Source organism: Filicampus tigris, chromosome 7 (genome assembly GCF_054856515.1).
Source record: "Filicampus tigris isolate MCC_2025a chromosome 7, RoL_Ftig_1.0, whole genome shotgun sequence".
Classification (NCBI taxonomy): domain Eukaryota; kingdom Metazoa; phylum Chordata; class Actinopteri; order Syngnathiformes; family Syngnathidae; genus Filicampus; species Filicampus tigris.
Genome location: NC_141223.1, coordinates 25,919,170 through 25,937,500, shown reverse-complemented (window position 1 = coordinate 25,937,500; position 18,331 = coordinate 25,919,170). Strand labels below are relative to the sequence as shown.

Sequence of the window (18,331 nt, the reverse complement as noted above, 5' to 3'; positions counted from 1 at the left end):
ACCGTATTTTCCGGACTATAAACCGTGGGGTGCGACTTATACTCTGGAGGGACTTATGTGTGAAATTATTAACACATTATTAATGTCATGGCTTGTTAGCGCTGACTTGTATTTATGATGTTTTGCCTCCCTCTGCAGGCGCTTTAGTGTAATTCACTCTGTCCCCAATATTTTTAACTTGTCTTCTTATTGGCAGATTTAATCACGCCACCTCCAGTTCATAATTCACGTAGTCTGCTAAGCGACATTTTAACTTGACGCAAGCTACAAAATGGCTGCTAACACGTCAATTACGCTAAAGCGCCTGCAGAGGGAGACAAAACGTCATAAATACAAGTCAGCACTAACAAGCCATGACAATTACCTCTATTATCATTTCACATGTTATTGTAACCCACATAAAGAACCATAAGATAAATCCTAACAGCTATTAAAATCCATGAATAATTTAAACGGTTCAAATCTAATGTTTTGTTAAATAAGTTATTAAAATAGTATGATAAAAAGACAGTTTGACTGTTAAGGCCTCGCTAGTCGAGGAAGCTAGCTTATCCAAACAGCTAAACATTCACAAACAAACTCCACAGACTCCAGTTGTGCAGCGAAGTTGCCTGTTTATATTGTGAAACTGCACAAGAAACAGACAATACTCTCAATCTAAGCATTACATACACATGTATTTTCATAGACATGAACAAGATGAGCCTATGCTAACAATTAGCGATCGCGATTAGTATGTTCAGTCAACAACCTACAATCATCCACAACTCAGCTCGTATATAAATGTTGCATGCTCATTACACACAATTGTCTTAAGTTACTTTCAGACGAAGGTTGAACAAGAATGAACCACAAACAGGCAGACATACTAACGATTAGCGACCGCAATTAGCATTAGCGATTAGTATGGTCAGTCAACAACACACAATCATCCACAATTCAGCTCGTACATAAATGTTGCATGCTCATTACCGGTACACACAATTGTCTAAGTTACTTACAGAGGATGGTTGAACAAGAATGAACCACAAACAGGCAGTTGCCTGCCTCTGGCTGGGGTATTGCATCATGCAGCCACACACGTAAGGAGCCAAGCGCAGAGGAGACGAAGACATAATTACGACCGAATACATAAATACTTTTGGGAGATTTTAAAAAAATATATGTTTATTTTGAATAGATTTTGGAGACTTGGAAACATTCTACATGGTAGGGGATAAATAAAAGACTTATTTAATCGATCTACAACCGTTTCGGTGAGTTTAAAGTTATCCTACCGTAACTTTCTTGTATGCTACATGTGTGAATGTTAGCTAAATGTTACCATCGTAGCTCGGTGGAACTGATGTGTACTAAGTGCACAATTCCTCCAAAAATGCAATTTATACTCCAGTGCAACTTATACACATTTTTTCCTCTTTATTATGCATTTTATGGCTGGTGCGACTTGTACTCCGGAGCGACTTAGAGTCCGTAAAATACAGTAAATAACAATGAACAAATATGGAATTGTGAAATATCACTAGCTTTTATAAAAGTAGAAATAAAACTGACACTCAAGTTCTTGCAGTAAAAATGAAGAGAAAAATGTATTTTCCTGTTGAAGTCTAATCATCAGAAAAGGATGGACGGTAATGTCTAATGGTAATTTTTTTTAACGACAACGTAGCTTGTTGCAATGTGGTTGGTATTGTGAGTGACAAACAAATTTTTATACTTTAGGTTTTGACCAAGCATGAGACTCTGCATTGTTTAAGTGTTTTAATGTTAATAATTTATTGGTTTAATTGTCTTTGTTTCTATATGTCCGATTTTTACTCATGCGCAGCACTTTGTATGCAGCTGTGGTTAGTGTGCTCTATAAAGTTGAGTTGAGTTGAGTTGAGTTGAGTTGAGTAGTGTTTGGCGCACAGCCAGAGATGTACGCTGCTCTTCCGGTATCGAACACCATCATGTGACGTAAAACAAAAAACAGCTACATTAGAAAACACTGCATTTATTTAGAGTTTGGTCTGATTGCAGCTCTGAGAAGGCTCTGAGAAGGAGGGTGAGCACACATATTAGTGTTGTGACATCATGGCACAAGATGGCAAGTGTAAGAATAATAATGTATTATATGTCTCACTTGGTGTGAACCTGACAGCAAATGATCATTTATTTGTGTGCGATAAGACTGGTAAACTGTGATGCAATGTTCCCTCTAAACTGTGCGATGAGCAATTGCGCACTTCTCTCACCCACTCAGCAGTCAGCACACATAGTTTCGCTGCTGCGCACCACGGAGACATGAAATTTCATGTTTAATGAAATGACATGTTTTCCATTATTTATAAGCAAAGGTGGGCATTTTACTAACATTTGCCGGCCCGTCATTCATCAGCAGCATGGATACCTAACCGTCATCCGTCAATCTGTAATTTTTTCAAGCCTAACCAAACTGTAATCGTATATCGTCTGTCAGACAGCCAGATAAATTCATGATTCTCTCTTTGGTGCATACCGCCACCTGCAGTACATATACAGTCAATGCAGTCTGGGTCACCTTTCCGTCTCTCGTTAGCAAAACGCGAGTCCGTCATTGACTGTTCTACGTTGATATAGAAGTGATTTGATTTTTTTTATGACATACCTACATCATGTAACTTGTTATGCTCTTAGGTTTTGGACAGGTGTGAGACTAGTTTGGCCGCCGTGTGCGCATCTAATGTCATCTTTTATCTGACTGGACTAAAAATTGGCCCCTCACGGCTGAAGGCAGAGGGCAGCCATTTTACATTGTCGTTGGTACTGACAGCATCTGTTTCTTTTTCCACTGAAAATAATGTTATCTGTGCGAGTTTTACGCCAGTATCCCTGTATGGAGTTATGAGAGCCTTTCAATGAACACACTTCACTGTTTGCATTGACCATCCAGATTATATTATCTCAGTATTGTGAATTACAGAGGTTGGGTTTACATTTTGCAGCAAATTTTGTCTCAATAGGCTTTGCTTTCATTTAATTGTTGATGGTTCTGACAACATGATGCAGACGAATCTTTGAGAAGCACTCGCAGATATACATTATAAGAGAAAATATCGTCTCTGTCCTGTGAAAAACATTTATGTCAATTTTTTTTAATTCTTATTTTTATGTAAATTAAAAAAGTTCCCAAAATTGGACATAAGTGTTTTTCACAGGACAGAGACGATATGTAATTGCATTCTTACCAATGGAAAGTGCATATAATAATAATAATAATAATAATAATAATAATAATAATAATAATAATAATAATAATAATAATGCTAACAATAAAAATAAAAATGATGCATCAGATTTATACCGCTTTTTATAGACTTTTTGGAACAACCGTATGTCTGTGGCATTTTTGCACTAAAGACAGAAAATAACATGAAAACGCCGCAGAGAAATCAATGAATTAAAGTTACAGTAGGTGCGCTTAGCGAGTGGCAATGTAAGATAATTTCTCGCTACGGTGATTAAGCGGCATTGTTAGTTCATTCATATATATGTCCGAGGATCACCGTGGTCCAAGAAATGCTATGGGAGTTTGTGTGAATGCTCCAACACATGGAAAATTTGAGGGAACATTGCTGTGATGTAAGCTTAACTACACATAAGCTTCTATGCTTTTGCCAGTAATTTAAATACACATAATTGAACCAACACTGCTCAGTTTTTACAAAGCTGGGAGTCCTAGGGAAGGGAATTTCGACTAATTTGCCCGCCGACTAGTCTCAAATTTTATTTGCGACTGGTCGACTAGTCTATAAGCAAGAAAACTTGAAATTTAATACATTGAATTCAAAGTTTAAAATGCAAATGTTTTGTGTATTTACAGTAGGGGCTATTTTAGCCCAAACATTCAGGATAGTTTGTTAATTTAAATTGTATTATTTAACAACAACTGACTGAATAAAAGTGAACAATTGAAAGAGAAATACATTTCTGATACATTTGCCAATGCAATGCATGGCATTTATTATGAATAATGTAATAAGTAATGGTACCGACTCCCAGTCCAGCAGGGTCTCATTCGCCATATGTTAGGTGCATTATCACGCACACAGGCGACGGCTTTATTTTCTAGTGCCCACGCGTGGGCGGGGGTGAGGGGAGCAATTCTCTCTCTTGGTGCTCAGCTTGTTTACAGAGGCCGAAGCAGAGACGTGAGGAACAATTTGCGTGATACTAATGCAGCGTTTAACCGACTAGTAAAATACTAAACGTGTAGCCCTTTGCCATTCCACCTGGCAGTTTTACCTGAACGAAAGGTGCACCAAAGTAAATTTGATGCTGTACTTGAACCATTTGGAGTATCGGCATAGTTTTGCTCTCTTTTTTAAGGTAACACTTTGAATTTTTCTTCTCAACAGTCAGAATCTTTTTAAGTGCTACTGGCATTGAATTATGGAAGTTTGAATACATAGAAGGCCGTGGGTCGTCCGTAGGTCGGCCTTCTTATATGTATTCAAACTTCCATAATTTAGTGCCAGTAGCACTTAAAAAGATTCTGACAGTTGAGGAGAAAAATTCAAAGCGTTATCTTCAAAAAGAGACCAAAACTATGCCGATACTCCAAATGGTTCAAGTACAGCATCAAATTTACTTTGGTGCACCTTTCATTCAGGTAAAACTGACAGGGGGAATGGCAAAGGGTTTTAATAAATTGTAGACGGTTAAACGGTTAAACGACTAGTCGTGCACATCCCTAGCTGGGACACATTTGTTGGCAAATGTGACACTGCAATGTACAGTATATGCACTTTCAATTTTGTTTTAAAGGATAATGAAAGCAAATCTAAATTTCATATCTGTAATTTATTTAAATCATGGAACTGCATGGTATTGAAAATAAAGTTTTAAGAGTAGGAGTCGTAGTAGTAGTAGTCACACACTAATGAAAAAGGAAAGCTTTTGAAAAAGAAATGGATCTATTCAAGATGCGTCAATAATTTAATCATAATTCATTCGAATCATGAGGTGGTGAAAGATTCCCACCCTTTAATGCAGCATTTTGCTATAATAATTTCAGTATATTTATCTCCATCATGAGCCCATAATAAAAAACACAAGGATAAAAAGACACAAAAAAAATTCAAGCATGAGCATTGAGACACTTGGCTGTGCAATTTAGCAGAGTGTTATAATCGAGAAAGCAAGCTAGAGAGGACCTTTATAAGGCCACAGAGGGGATCAGATGACACGTTTGATTCGTACTCCTGTTAGACAAATTCCAAAATGAAATGGAGCAAAGTAGACAAATTGGACCATAATCAAAAAAAGCCAGAGTACAGGAAGTCCTCAATTTACGAACGAGTTCTGTTCCTACACTGGCGATGTAACGCGAATTTCCGTGTATGTCAGATTTCACCGTTGAAGTAAAAAATTGGCGTCAAAATACTTTGCATAAAAAAACGGAAATACATTAAAATAAAAACATAAGATGCTATAATTACCATTACTGCTGAAAGGTGGATATTGAAGAAGGTGAGGAGGGCGACAAAGGCAGAGATACTGCCGGCGCGCAAACAGACACGATCGAGACACTCTGCGCATGCTCAACCGCAAGGAATCCTGGTCTTTGTAGTACAGGAAGTGCTTGTATGCGGAAGCGAGGTATATGGAGCTCAACCCACCGCAAATACACACGCAGAGGTAAACAAGCTTAGAGACGCAGCACAAAAGCACACTTTTGGAGCGAGGAAGAAACCGGCTGCTTCATTCATGTGTGAGTGAAATGAATGTCAAATGTTTCATTGACAGTTGAAAGTAACAAGCGGAAATGACGTCCATTTGAGTCATGACGCCGTGTGTCGCCGTACACAGTGGGTTATTCAAATGCCGGAGCAACTCTGTCCGCTCATTCATGGAAACGGGATATTCAGAATGTTTCAGAAATCTGAATTTTGACCTTAACCCGAATATTGACTGCATATAGCAGCGCAAAATCAGCAAGCACTAAGCATTCCCCGATATGAAGAGTGGAAATGTGCGCAATGTGGAATCGCAATTTTTGTACTGGCCAGTGTCTTAGGTGGCTCGACACACCGTGTTGGTGTTGGGTGCTGGATTTTTTAAAATATATTTTTTTGCTGATTAAAACTAATGTTGGAAACAACGCAATTTGATTTCTTTTGTAACCATATCGTGCTGTCCTGTGAAAAACACGTTATATCCAATTTTGTCTTTTTTTTTTCCATTTTCACAATGGGATGTCGGTAACGCGGGAACACCATTAACGTAAAAAATTTAAAATTTTTAAAAATGGACATAAGTGTTTTTCACAGGACAATGGATCAAATTTTTCTTGGAAGCTATTAACTGACTAAATCGGGTTATTTGCAAGCTAACTGGTCACTTTAAGGTTTCTTTAAACACTTTAATTTTCTTTAATTTCTCGTCAGAAAGAAAAACATTGAAATTCGTTCAAACAAATGGGCCATGTACGTAAGCAAGTTCAGGGAGAGGAGAATGACCTTTGTGACTTTACATATGGAGATTCCTGAAACAGACACAAGAAGTTGAGGATTCTGCTTACCAGAGCTTGAGCTGACGCTTGGTCGATAGCTGCTACAGACACTGATGGACTGGACTCTATGTCATCTAAAGCAAGTTCTATGTTTTCCTAAATGCAGGAGGGGATAAGGTGATGGGTTAGTCATCTACACTGTTAGCAAGAATTCATAAAAATATTCAGTTTTAGTCTTTACTTGATTGGGTTGAAAGAATCTGATCATTGCAAGAGCAACATTGAGAAAAATATTATATAATTTATAAGAACTTAATCTAAACCGGAGACAACAAAAGAGAAAGAACTAAACTAGAGTGATCTTTGTGTGAGTACATAATCATGTGTGTTCATTTCCTGTTACTGCCACTGTTCAGTTTTGTATCGAATGGCCCAACAGCACCTCCTTGTATCGCTCCATCTCTCGGACAAATGTTCGTTCATGGAATAAGGTCTGAAGCCTCTCCTGGGTGTAGTTATGACAAAGCTCCTCAAATGTGGCTCCTCGCTGCTGTTGAGCAAGATGAGGGTTCTGGAAACCTGGAGTGTCCACGATCAGAAGGGAGCATAAAGAATGTTGACTGGACTTCAGAGCTCTGAAAACAGATTGAACATGGCACCGTCAGGATCTGAATTGTCCCTCTGGACATTTTAGACTTACTTTTAAGATTTTTCCTCCACTTTTAGGTACCTGCCAGTTGCCTCACGTCAGCAGACCAGACACTACTGGAGGTACCGAGGACAAAGGGGAGGCTCAGAGGGGACTGAGTTTTTTCCATTGCCGATCCCTCCCTTTGGAATGACCTCCAGTTAAATTTAGGCAAGCCCCCTCTGCCCATCTTTAAAACTCGTCTTAAAACACGTATTTATTCTTGGGCTTTCAACTTAGCACGGGACTCGGCATTGTTTAAGTGTTTTATTGAGTCAATTGCTTTTATGTTATTAATTTATTGTTGTATCGGTCTTTGTTTTTGTGTCTGATTTTTACTTTATGTACAGCATTTTGTATGAAGCTGGCTGTTTTGGAAGTGGTCTATAAATAAATTTGAGTTACGTTTAGTTGAATTATACTAAATATCAAAATAAGGAAAAGCCCAATAATTAGTATCTAACTATAGAGTTAAATGCACAGTAAGACAAATGGTACTTTTACTATTGTTGTGACGTAAGTAAAAGTGATGCAAGTACGATTTATTTTCATTAAAAAAGTTATGGTCAATTTCCCTTGTTTCTACCAAAGTAACTAAAGAGAGAATATGATTATATCAAACAAATTCTTGTCTACAAGTTCAAAATAGTCTAAAAACTTAAGATATCCCTCTGCGGCTTAATATACAAGCCGCTGCATAGCTTCTCTTTAATTAAGAGAAAAAACAATTATGTTGGTGTAATCACGTCATATAGCCGTATCCGCATGTTGTCGAAGGCGCAAGTTCCACCGATGTACAAGACATTCACCCGATCACAGATGCCAGAATTGGCTGTGTTGAACAAATGCAGAAGTTTTGACAGACTCCTTTTAGCAGTATTCTTTCTCTTAATAGTCATTTTCACTGTTTAGCGCTTTATTTAATGTTTGGTAAAAGTTCACATTACTTTAAATTACAAAGTCAATGCAAGGAAATTAATTAATTCTAAGGTAAACCACAGGTGTACCACATTACATTTTTTATGGCCACGGTCAAATCATTAACATAAAACATAAAAATCACGTAGACGTCAAGTGCTCACATACATTTTTGCGTAAAAATCATTCATAATGTTTGAACAATTGCATTAGATAAGCATTTTTTTTTTTAATTTTAAAATTGATCTGTTGAAAATCTTTATACCTCTTTGACCCAAATACTGAATAACTGCAGTGTGTACACAGACTAAATTGTTGGTATCTCTCTGTTCACAAAATAAAAACCCACTGTGGCCAAGAAATAACTTGAATTCCTTTTCAATTGGGGGTGTCAAATTAGTGCATTAATTGCACTATCAATTACAATATTACTATCAATCAATTACAGTCCGCCCTCTCGGAATCCAAGTTGTCTCTGTCGCTTAACGCAAATAAATGTGTCCATATAAATCAAATTAATAAAATTGTGCGCTTAGTACACATCATTTCCACCGAGCTACGATGGTAACATTTAGCTAACATCCACACATGTAGCATTACAAGAAAGTTACGGTAAGATAACTTTAAACTCACGAAAACGGTCGTAGATCGATTAAATAAGTCTTTTATTTATCGCCGACCATGTAGAATGTTTCCAAGTCTCCAAAATCTTTTCAAAATAAACATATTTAAAAAAAAAAAATCTGTCAACCCAAACGTATTTTTTTCAAGAATATGTTCTATGCAAGCCCATTAGTTGAAACAATGCATTCTGATAAATATTGTGTTTGTGGAATAAGAGTTAATCCACCCGTTTTTAGCCATCTGTGGGGCGGCCATTTTGCCACTTCTGTCGACAGAAAAATGAAATCAGAACTGCTGAGGGCTCAGGTAACGACCAATCACAGCTGACCTGTTTTCTGAAGCTAAGCCGTGATTACCAAAGGTAGATGCGCGCTATACAAGTGTTAGCCCTTGTAACCATTTAGCACTATAAACTCAAAATAATTAAGTTGGTGGTAGTACTGTGCACTCAGTATTGAGCACTGAGCAGTTGTGATGTCATTTTCAGTCGACAGAAGTAACAAAATGGCCGCCCCAACAGATGGCTAAAAAGGGGTGGATTTTGCTCATAACTCATATTCCATAAATGCAATATTAATCAGAATGCCGTGTTTCAACTAGTGGGCCTGCTGGGAACATATTCTTGAAAAAAATATGTTTGGGTTGATTTCCACTTTAAGTGACATTAAAAAATAGATTAGATCAATAAATTACATATCATAATTAATTAATCTCTCATCTTTTTTAAATCGCTCGACAGCCCTATTTTCAATAATAACTAATAAGTAATTTTCAATTAATTTGTATTAAAAAATGTAATGGAAGTCAATCAATGGAAAGCAGACATTTCTTTAGAATGGTGATTCAACAGAATTATTTTAAAAAATCAACTCATGAAACAGGCCTGGACAAACATTATCCTACCCCTAGAAAAGAATGAAAATAATTATTGAGACAAGTTCAACCACAGTGTATCCTCTAATTGGCATTGCAGCTGTCTTCAACCTTGTAATCAATCAGCCAGCCCTTTTAAAGGGTGACAGGTAGTCACTGTGTTGTTTGGTGACGTGGTGTGTACCATACTAAAGATTGGCCAGTGGAAGCGAAGCAGAGTTGTCTCAGAAGATTAGAACGAAAATTATAGACAAGCACGTTAAAAGGGAAAAAATAGAAGACCATCTTCAAGCAGCTTGATGTTCCCGTCACTACAGTTGCACGTTATTCAGAAAATTAAGATGCATGTGACTGTTTTGCTATATCTGGCACATTGTGTCTAAAATATGTACAATGAAATCTGAGACTATCAAGGTATTCTAGACTCTAGAGAGAAATGTGCAGCAATGTCTGATTCTTCAGTGGTGAATTTTCACTGTGGGTTTTTCTTTAATTAACAGAAGGGTACCAACAAATATGTCAGAGTGAGTATGAGTTAAAGGAGCAAGGAAAATGTGTATAAAACCTTTGTGTAAGTAGTTCTCAAATGGGGTTCAACAAAATATTTATAGGTTTTCCAACATTTTTACAAACAAAATGAGAATTTAAAATGCAAGAGTGTGACCTGTTTATAAGGGATATGACCAGAGTGAAGAGCTCTGAGTAAAGTCCTGATGCCATAGCCTCCAAGCACTCCAGAGCCGTGACCTTTGAGGCTGAGACAACAGACATGAGAAAATTATGAAATACATTTAACCACTTCCCAAACACTTTCTTAAAAATGGCAACTGATTATATTCTAACCAACATAAATTAAAAGATACAAAGGCTGTTACATATCAAGACTTGTCACTTGAGACAGTCACACCCTTATATGGCATCAGCAGCTTCTTCTGATTTATACAGTTTTTTTTCTTACTTTGTTTTTACAATATCAATGCAATATTTACTTTAAGATACTTTATGCAACCAAATGAATATAAAACTAACAATTCAAATATTCACTCAAGCCACTGTGGTATTAAAGGGGCTACCTGCCCACCTATCCAGTCAAGTGTAAAATTACAAAACCAAGTAATTTTTTTGTGAGCTGCCAAAATATGTGTGTAGAGGCCCTTTGGATTTTGGTGCTGTTGTGCTATCTGATTTGTGTGTCTGCTACAAGGACATACACTTTTTTCAATTGTAATTTGGCAGGTTGGTAATGAAGCACCATCTCCACAAGTAAAAATACAATCAATGCTGAAGAGGACAGTTAGAAGACGATAATAAGTGAGTGATAAGGTCAGTTGTAATTCTTGATCCGCGGTGTATTGAACCAAAAAATTTCAAATACATGTTATCAAGACACCTGGAAAGTGTTTTAATTGTGTATCCTGCATTTAAAATTGTACAATACCCGGAATCCAATCTAGTAAATCATCATCAGTCGTCTGATAACCCACACATTCAAGTGCACTGAAGAGAAACATCAAAATTTTATAGAAAAACAGACATAATATCAATGATAGTAGTATGAAAAACAGACATAATATTAATGATTGTAGTTGGCATGTATACCTGAGTCACCTTGGCTATTTTCATCTGGTCCTCCTCTGAATGAGGTGGAGTGCTTCATGCCTTTGGCCTGGTTCTTGAAGATAGAAGAAGACAGCTCCTCTAAGGTGCATCCTAGAAGGTATGCTGCCTTCTGGGCCCATTCATGACGGGCAAACTGCCTGCGTCCCGCTAAAATGTTTAAAAAATATATATATTTTTTAAAAATAAATAAATAAATAAATAAAAGTATTTATAAATGGACATAAAAAACCACATACGCAGGAGGGACTGAGAAAAGAGTAAAAACCACAGTTATCAAACAATGAAAAAGGGAAGGATGATGAAGTGAGATTACAATTACTGAACAATAGCATGATTATTTTCTGTCCCACTGGATACCTATAATCCTTTTATGCCCAGCAGTATGGATAAATTCAGTGTTGTAAAGGTTCCAAAATATCCGATTTATACCTATTTTACAGCACCCTACCTTGAATTACCTGTCACTGTCATAAAGTATACAGTTTGTATCGGGTGGACTGATACATACAAAAGTACCGCTGTCATTTGGTCAGATTCCTTTTTGTAATGTAAATAAGATAGGAAGAAAACAAAGGGAATTTAAGGCTAGGTTCACACTGCAGGTCTTAATTCTCAATCCGGATTTTTGGTTGAAATACTTATTTTTTGTGTTAAGTTTTCACATTACATATTAAATGCCACCTCTGTTCATCTTGTGTGTGAACATAAGCGTCCCCAAAGTGACCTGCATGCGCAGAAGAAAAGATGACGGCACTCGCAACATAATATTTATGGAAGTAAATGTGGTCCAGCTTGTCGGGACCACAGACTTATCTTTTCATTATCTCATATCTACAGAGGAGATACTCGGGAGGAGGTAGAAATACAGTATTTTCGGGAAATGAGGCGAGGCTTTTCGATCTCATTTCATGGAGACGTCACTAAAGATGATGTCACGTCATTGCCGTCTAAGTGGCTACTACTATTATCATAAAAGTCCACTTTATGCTTCATGTATCAAGTAGGATTAAATTCAAGTTAAATATAAAGCCAAAACCGTTACTCAGGACAACTTTGCAGATTCACGGACAATCAAGCAGTCTGTGTCCCTGCCTCTGCAAAGCGCATGATGACGTCAAGAACGGATCTATGCGACCTGGCCGTTCAGACTGCGGTCGCAATGTAAAAAATCCAATATGTATTCGATCTCGGACCACATAAAGTGGTCCAGGTCGCATTTCAAAATATCGGCCATTCAAAAAACTAACAAATCTGATGCAGGTCGCATGTGGGCACAAAAATCCAATCTGGGACGCTTTTGCCTACGTTGGGAACCTAGTCTAAATAACATGGAGCAGTAGAGGTGTCAAACGTTTTACACCAATACATGCCAACTCAACAAATACTTGGCTCTTAAAATAAAGGAGCGCAGGAGGCCCAATTGTTCATCAGAAACAAGGAAGAGGGTTTAAAAAAGTCTACTTAATATTATTGCAAGCTACTGCATGTAACATTAAGCACAGTTTGAACACTAACACTACAGTTAAATAAATGAAAAGAAACACTTAATGAGTGAATCAAAATGTACTGCAAATAAAAGTAAAACATTCGAACTAAATGTTTGTAAAGAGTTACAAATGATTAAAAGTATACGTAATGTACTTACTTAAATGCAATTTAACTGTCCTTACTAAATATAGAGTGAGTAGTGGATTTAAAAAACAATGTTTAAGCTACATAAAATATTTGATAACTATGCAAAATTTGAAAATTTAACTCAGTGATTCTTGCGGAGCACTAGAAGGAGCCAGTGTAACATTTGTGCTACTCATACCACACTTTTAAGAATCACTGGTGTAGTGTATTGTCGCTTATTTATGAATTTCTTTGTTTATAAAGCGAGCACACATTGTTATGTTGCTATAATGCCACATTAGCTGATGGATCTATCAGCATCCCACCTAAACACCGTGTGGTAGAAACACAAGCCTGTTAAAGGTACATGGCTGAAGTAAGTGAAAAAGTAACAAAAGTTTTTTTTTTTACAGTAGGTTTATTAGAGCTCAAATATTGTATAGATGCTTGCTGGTGCCTGTAGTTAATGCTAGTTTGTCTAGACAAAAAAAACATTTATTTGGAGACTTACAGTATGTCTACCCCATTTAACAATAAAAGCCAGTGTGTGTGTGCAGCCAGACAAAACAAGTCTGCACACTCACTGTCTGTCTCTTACACCAGCATGCAAATGGAAAACACATTTGAACTGCAGGTGGGTGGGTGGAGGTATGCAGGATTTAAACAAATGCACGTTTGATTAAATTTCTCTTTTACGCTTTGCCGTAGGAGAAAAACTTCTCTGCAGAAAATAAAAATGTAATACACTTATGGTAAATGAAAACCAAAGTATTATTTTTTTACTATATGATCTGTTAAGTTTTAAAAACAACTATCCGTGTTACAGAGTCTGTCACATTTTTTTTTTATCGTCAGTCTGCCTAATGAGTCAGTAAGAAATATTTCAACTCAAGAGGGAAACAAGGTGGAAAAAGGGCCAAGCGATGAAGAGAATAAGGGCGAGCAATAAATATGAAAATGGCTCAAGGCCTGGGAGGCATGATAAAGGCAATAAGAATAGAAATGCAAATGAGAAAGGTTCAACAAAAGTGTTTTTAAAGGTAAACAGTCCCAAAAAGTGTGTGTTGTTTCCCCCAATTACCTTCATCTCCATCTGCATTTGATATGGTGCAGCATGCAAACATGCAAGTAAAGAGAGGTGGTTAGAGCGAGACAACATAATTGATGGATTCATCAATTCAGTCACAAGAAAAAATATGCATTAGTTTTAACGAACAAATCACCATGCTTTTTGAAAACACCACTTTTGACAGTCCTGCCGTTATGTACATGACTGGCCTCTTATAGGGCTTTTCTACCTTTGGTACTCAAAGCGCTTCACAGTGTACCTAATCTACCTACTTGATGACGCAGCATCGAGAGCAACTGGTGTTACAGTATCTTGCTCAAGGATACATCGACATGGTCACAATGGCCGAGGATCGAAACCACAACCTCGTATACCACTGAGACATGCCCCCGGACCAAAAAATTCAAGCTATTCCACATGATTAATAAGAACTTTAAAAAGTGTTATCGCTAGTGCGTAAAAAAAAACAAAAAAACTACAAAATAAAAACAAATGGATAAGAATTTATATATATGTATAATAATGTGTATGAACGTGTGTGTGAATGGGTGACTGTGAGGCTTTGTAAAGCGCTTTGGGTACCATATGGAGTACATGAAGCGCTATATAAGTGCAGTGCATTTACCCTAATAATAACATAATAATAATAATAATGGTAATAATAATAGACTGCAGACAGACAAATAGGCACTTTTTTAATCCTGTCTGTGACACTGAATTGACAGTATGGATATAAGGCTGCCATAACAAAAAATAAAAACTTTCAAAAGTGTCCCCTAAAACAAGTTCCTAAAGAATTTTTATCATACACAAAAAATTGTGCACTAATCGCTGTATATAAACAGAGTCTGGGCAATTTAAGATCTTTGCGCTTCTCGCTGCACCGGACGCTGATTGGCTGTAAGCGGTCACATGATTTTCCAGGCGCCATCTTGCAGCTCATCACTGGCGTGGAATTCAAATTCCATTAGGGAATCTTTTCATCATTTTTTTTAAACAAATATTGCAACAAATGAGCCCAAGCGTGGCTGGAGGATGTCAGAGGATGTAGAGCTCCATAGATTTAAAGTGTAACACCTGGATGGTGAAACCGAACAACAACTGCTATCTTTGTGATGTAAGTTTATTCTCCCTTATTCTCTCTGATGTAAGTAAGAAACAATCAATAAAAACTACGACTACGACATATTTTGTTCGACTGTCCCTCGGGCACCACATAACGCACTCGTATGATGCTTTGCAGCAGTCTTTTTTATGTTTGTCCACCTATCAAGGAAGCGACTATTATTTCAGCCATTTCATAAAGGGTGTGTTGAGATTCTTATTGGCTCAACGTTCGGTGTGAGTAGACAAACCTGCTCGAAGGACTGTAGTGTTTGCTACAGATCTCTTCAGAAACCAGCGGCAAGATCGACTTCCAGTACAGCAATTTTCATGATGAAATTCAGATTATTTAGGGCGTAGGAAAGAAACGCGTAGCGTTAGGCAGCACCTGTGCACTGTTGTATAGCGTGCATCATGCAGGCTGTACTGCAAGATGGCGGCTGTCGAGCGAGTTGACCAGACTCTTTTTATATACGGCGGTGACTCTCACACATCCGTCACTGTAGAACTTTCTGCCACTCCAACTATTCTAAATGTAATCTTAATTACCAATAATATTGTATTGACTTGTTAGCAATGTAACTGATTGGTACACTTATGATCTATAATTCCAAGGTCCAAAAAAGACTGAAAACAAATGAGTATAAAATGTATGATGTGGTCTTTTTTGTTTACCATCTCATCCAAACAAGAGTGGGCTAATAATGGCACATAACAGTATCCTCCTTGATTACTCCTTTACACCCACCCAGTAACTTTGAACTTAGTGCCAAGTGCCAAGTGTCATGTATCAACATAACAAACAAAGAGGGGATCAGTCTTAAAGAAACAAAAACACTGTACCTTTAGTAGCTCCGGCAGCCCCCAAGTGGTAAATGGCTCCCAAGATAAACCAGAGAGCCTTCTGCTCTTCGCTAGAAATTCCCAGCACCTTCATAGCTGCCTGCAGCTTAATAAACTGCTGGGATGCTCGCTGTTTTTCCTCGGGCTGCATAAGGTAAGATCAGATGAAAATTTGATAACCCATATCTTGAAACTAAAATGTTGCAGAGACATACAGCTAAATATATCCAAGCACACAGTACCAGCACCAAAATATTTGAAACACCCTCTAATTCAGGGTTTTATCATAATAATTTGTAAAATAAGTTTTATTATTTAGATCCGTCAAAGTTTGACTAGTTCTACCGGTTCGAAGTCCACAAGCGCGTCGTCTATATCACTGCCATTACTCATCTCAGAACTCCCGCGAGCAACGGCGTCCGCCATTATGACTTGAAAGAATTCCGGAACACCGCAGGCTAACGACACCGTCACGTGTATATTCTGATGCATTTCACTGGCTAAGAGACTGAGTATTGGATAAAAAAAAAAAAGAAAAGAAAAAAATTACGGTACGTTACGCTCTCACGGCTTTAAGGGTAGAAAGACGCAACAGCGCTCCCGGCTCTAGTGGTAGGAACGTGGCTGTGCGAACCCGGCCTTAAAGTGATGGTTGGGTTGGGTGTCCATGTTTTCACTAACAAGTTCATTTGATATATTTTTTGACCAGGAAACGAAAAGAGTTGTCATTTTCTATTATATCCATTCATTTTGGAGAAATTAGGATATAAGTGACTCCATGAATAACGCCCCTTGTTAATGAGGAGAATGGCAGCACCGCCTACCGTTCTATCCTTGTTCGGTCGGAGTCATTGGAGGAACTGATGACAAACTCTCCATTGGAAATCATTGTAATTTCATTGTTTATAACTAGGGCTGTCAATTTAGCGCGTTATTCTCGGCGTTAATCCAACCCCCTTTTGACGCCGTCAATTTTTTTGATCGCGTGATTAAGGTTTCCATAGCAACTAGCGGCTGCATTGATAAAGGCTGCTGGTCACCATGATCTATATATGTATATTTTTAAAAAAAGCTTTAGAGTACATTCATTCATTCATTCATTCATTCATTATCCATACCGCTTATCCTCACAAGGGTCGCGGGCGTGCTGGAGCCTGTCCCAGCTGTCTTTGGGCAGTAGGCGGGGGACACCCTGAATTGGTTGCCAGCCAATCGCAGGGCACACAGAGGCAGACATTCGCACTCACAATCACACCTAGGGGCAATTTAGAGAGTCCAATCAACTTACCATGCATGTTTTTGGAATGTGGGATTAAACCGGAGTACCCGGAGGAAACCCACGCAGGCACGGGGAGAACATGCAAACTCCACACAGGGAGGCCGGAGCCGGGATCGAACCCACGACCTCTGAACTGTGAGGCGGACGTGCTAACCAGTCGACCACCGTGCCGCCCGCTTTAGAGTACATGTACATTTAAAAAAAAAGCTTTAGAGTAGAGGAGGCGTTACATCTGCTTCAAAATATTGACGATGAGGATGAATTTCTCAGCTGACACATGCACGCCTGAGCCCCCCTGCCCCGCGGTGATAGTCGCGACGTACGCATTGGTAATGTAACGCTTAAAAGTTGTTCTTCCTTAGCTTCGGAGGCCGTGGTATGGCGGGTTACAATACGTTTGACTATGTATTTTTTCTGGCATCTTCCTTGCTAAAGAGAACCGGCACGGCTCACAGTGTTTTGTTGAGTCTTGTGAGTCAGACGTGAACAGTCTCGTTCTAATTCACCTCTCTCTCCCTCTCGTTTCTTTTTAGCGCTGTACTAAACCAAATAAAAAGGAATAAATACTTGAGCACAATATACATAAAGAAATACATACCCACAAAACAATATTGCAGCATTTTAGAAAAATAATAAATACAAAATAATATGCCGTTTGCTCCAAAGCAGCTGTATTTTATAACAGCAGGAACCATGCAGCGCGAGAGCCGCACGGAACAATCTCAGCGGCAAACCACCTGTTTCTCGTTCATTTATCTGACACAATTTACATTAAAATATACCCACAACAGAATTTTAATAAACAAAATACCTTTATAAGACACTCGAGCAGCGAGTAATAATCTTTTTAGTCGACGAAGTCATTGCCAGAGTGCAATAAAAAGTAACGTGCGTACAAATGACTGCTCTCGTATAGTTCTAAATCCAAGCGTCACTTGAACAACAAGTCGCTTTCAAGACGAAATAAACATATCTGTCAGAACAACACTAATAAAGTAAGTAGTAAAGTAAATGATTGTGTGTGTGGGAGTGTGCATGCGCGGACGCGTGTAGGTGTGTGTATGTTTGAAAGGGCTGAGGGGCTGTTTGTGTGAGTTGAATCCAATGTTTGTTTTTTTCAATTGAAGGGGAAGTCAACCCAAACATTTTTTTTCAAGAATATGTTCTATGCAGGCCCCCTAGTTGAAACAAGGTATTCTGATTAATACTGTGTTTGTGGAATAT

The 18,331-nt window shown here is 38.0% G+C and overlaps 1 protein-coding gene across 3 annotated transcripts in view; it reads right to left on the bottom strand.

Moving 5' to 3' along the window:
- The window catches only part of LOC147145377 (unconventional myosin-XVIIIa-like), a 135,361-nt gene that overhangs the window by 48,558 nt on the left and 68,472 nt on the right, over positions 1-18,331 (bottom strand). For all 3 annotated transcript variants that reach the window (XM_086036572.1, XM_086036573.1, XM_086036571.1), the window contains 5 exons: positions 15,829-15,973; positions 11,178-11,345; positions 10,243-10,333; positions 6,918-7,110; positions 6,545-6,631 (listed from right to left, as the gene is read on the bottom strand). In XM_086036572.1, coding sequence (XP_085892698.1) covers positions 6,545-6,631; positions 6,918-7,110; positions 10,243-10,333; positions 11,178-11,345; positions 15,829-15,973 — 684 coding nt within the window. The remainder of the gene's footprint in view (positions 1-6,544; positions 6,632-6,917; positions 7,111-10,242; positions 10,334-11,177; positions 11,346-15,828; positions 15,974-18,331) is intronic.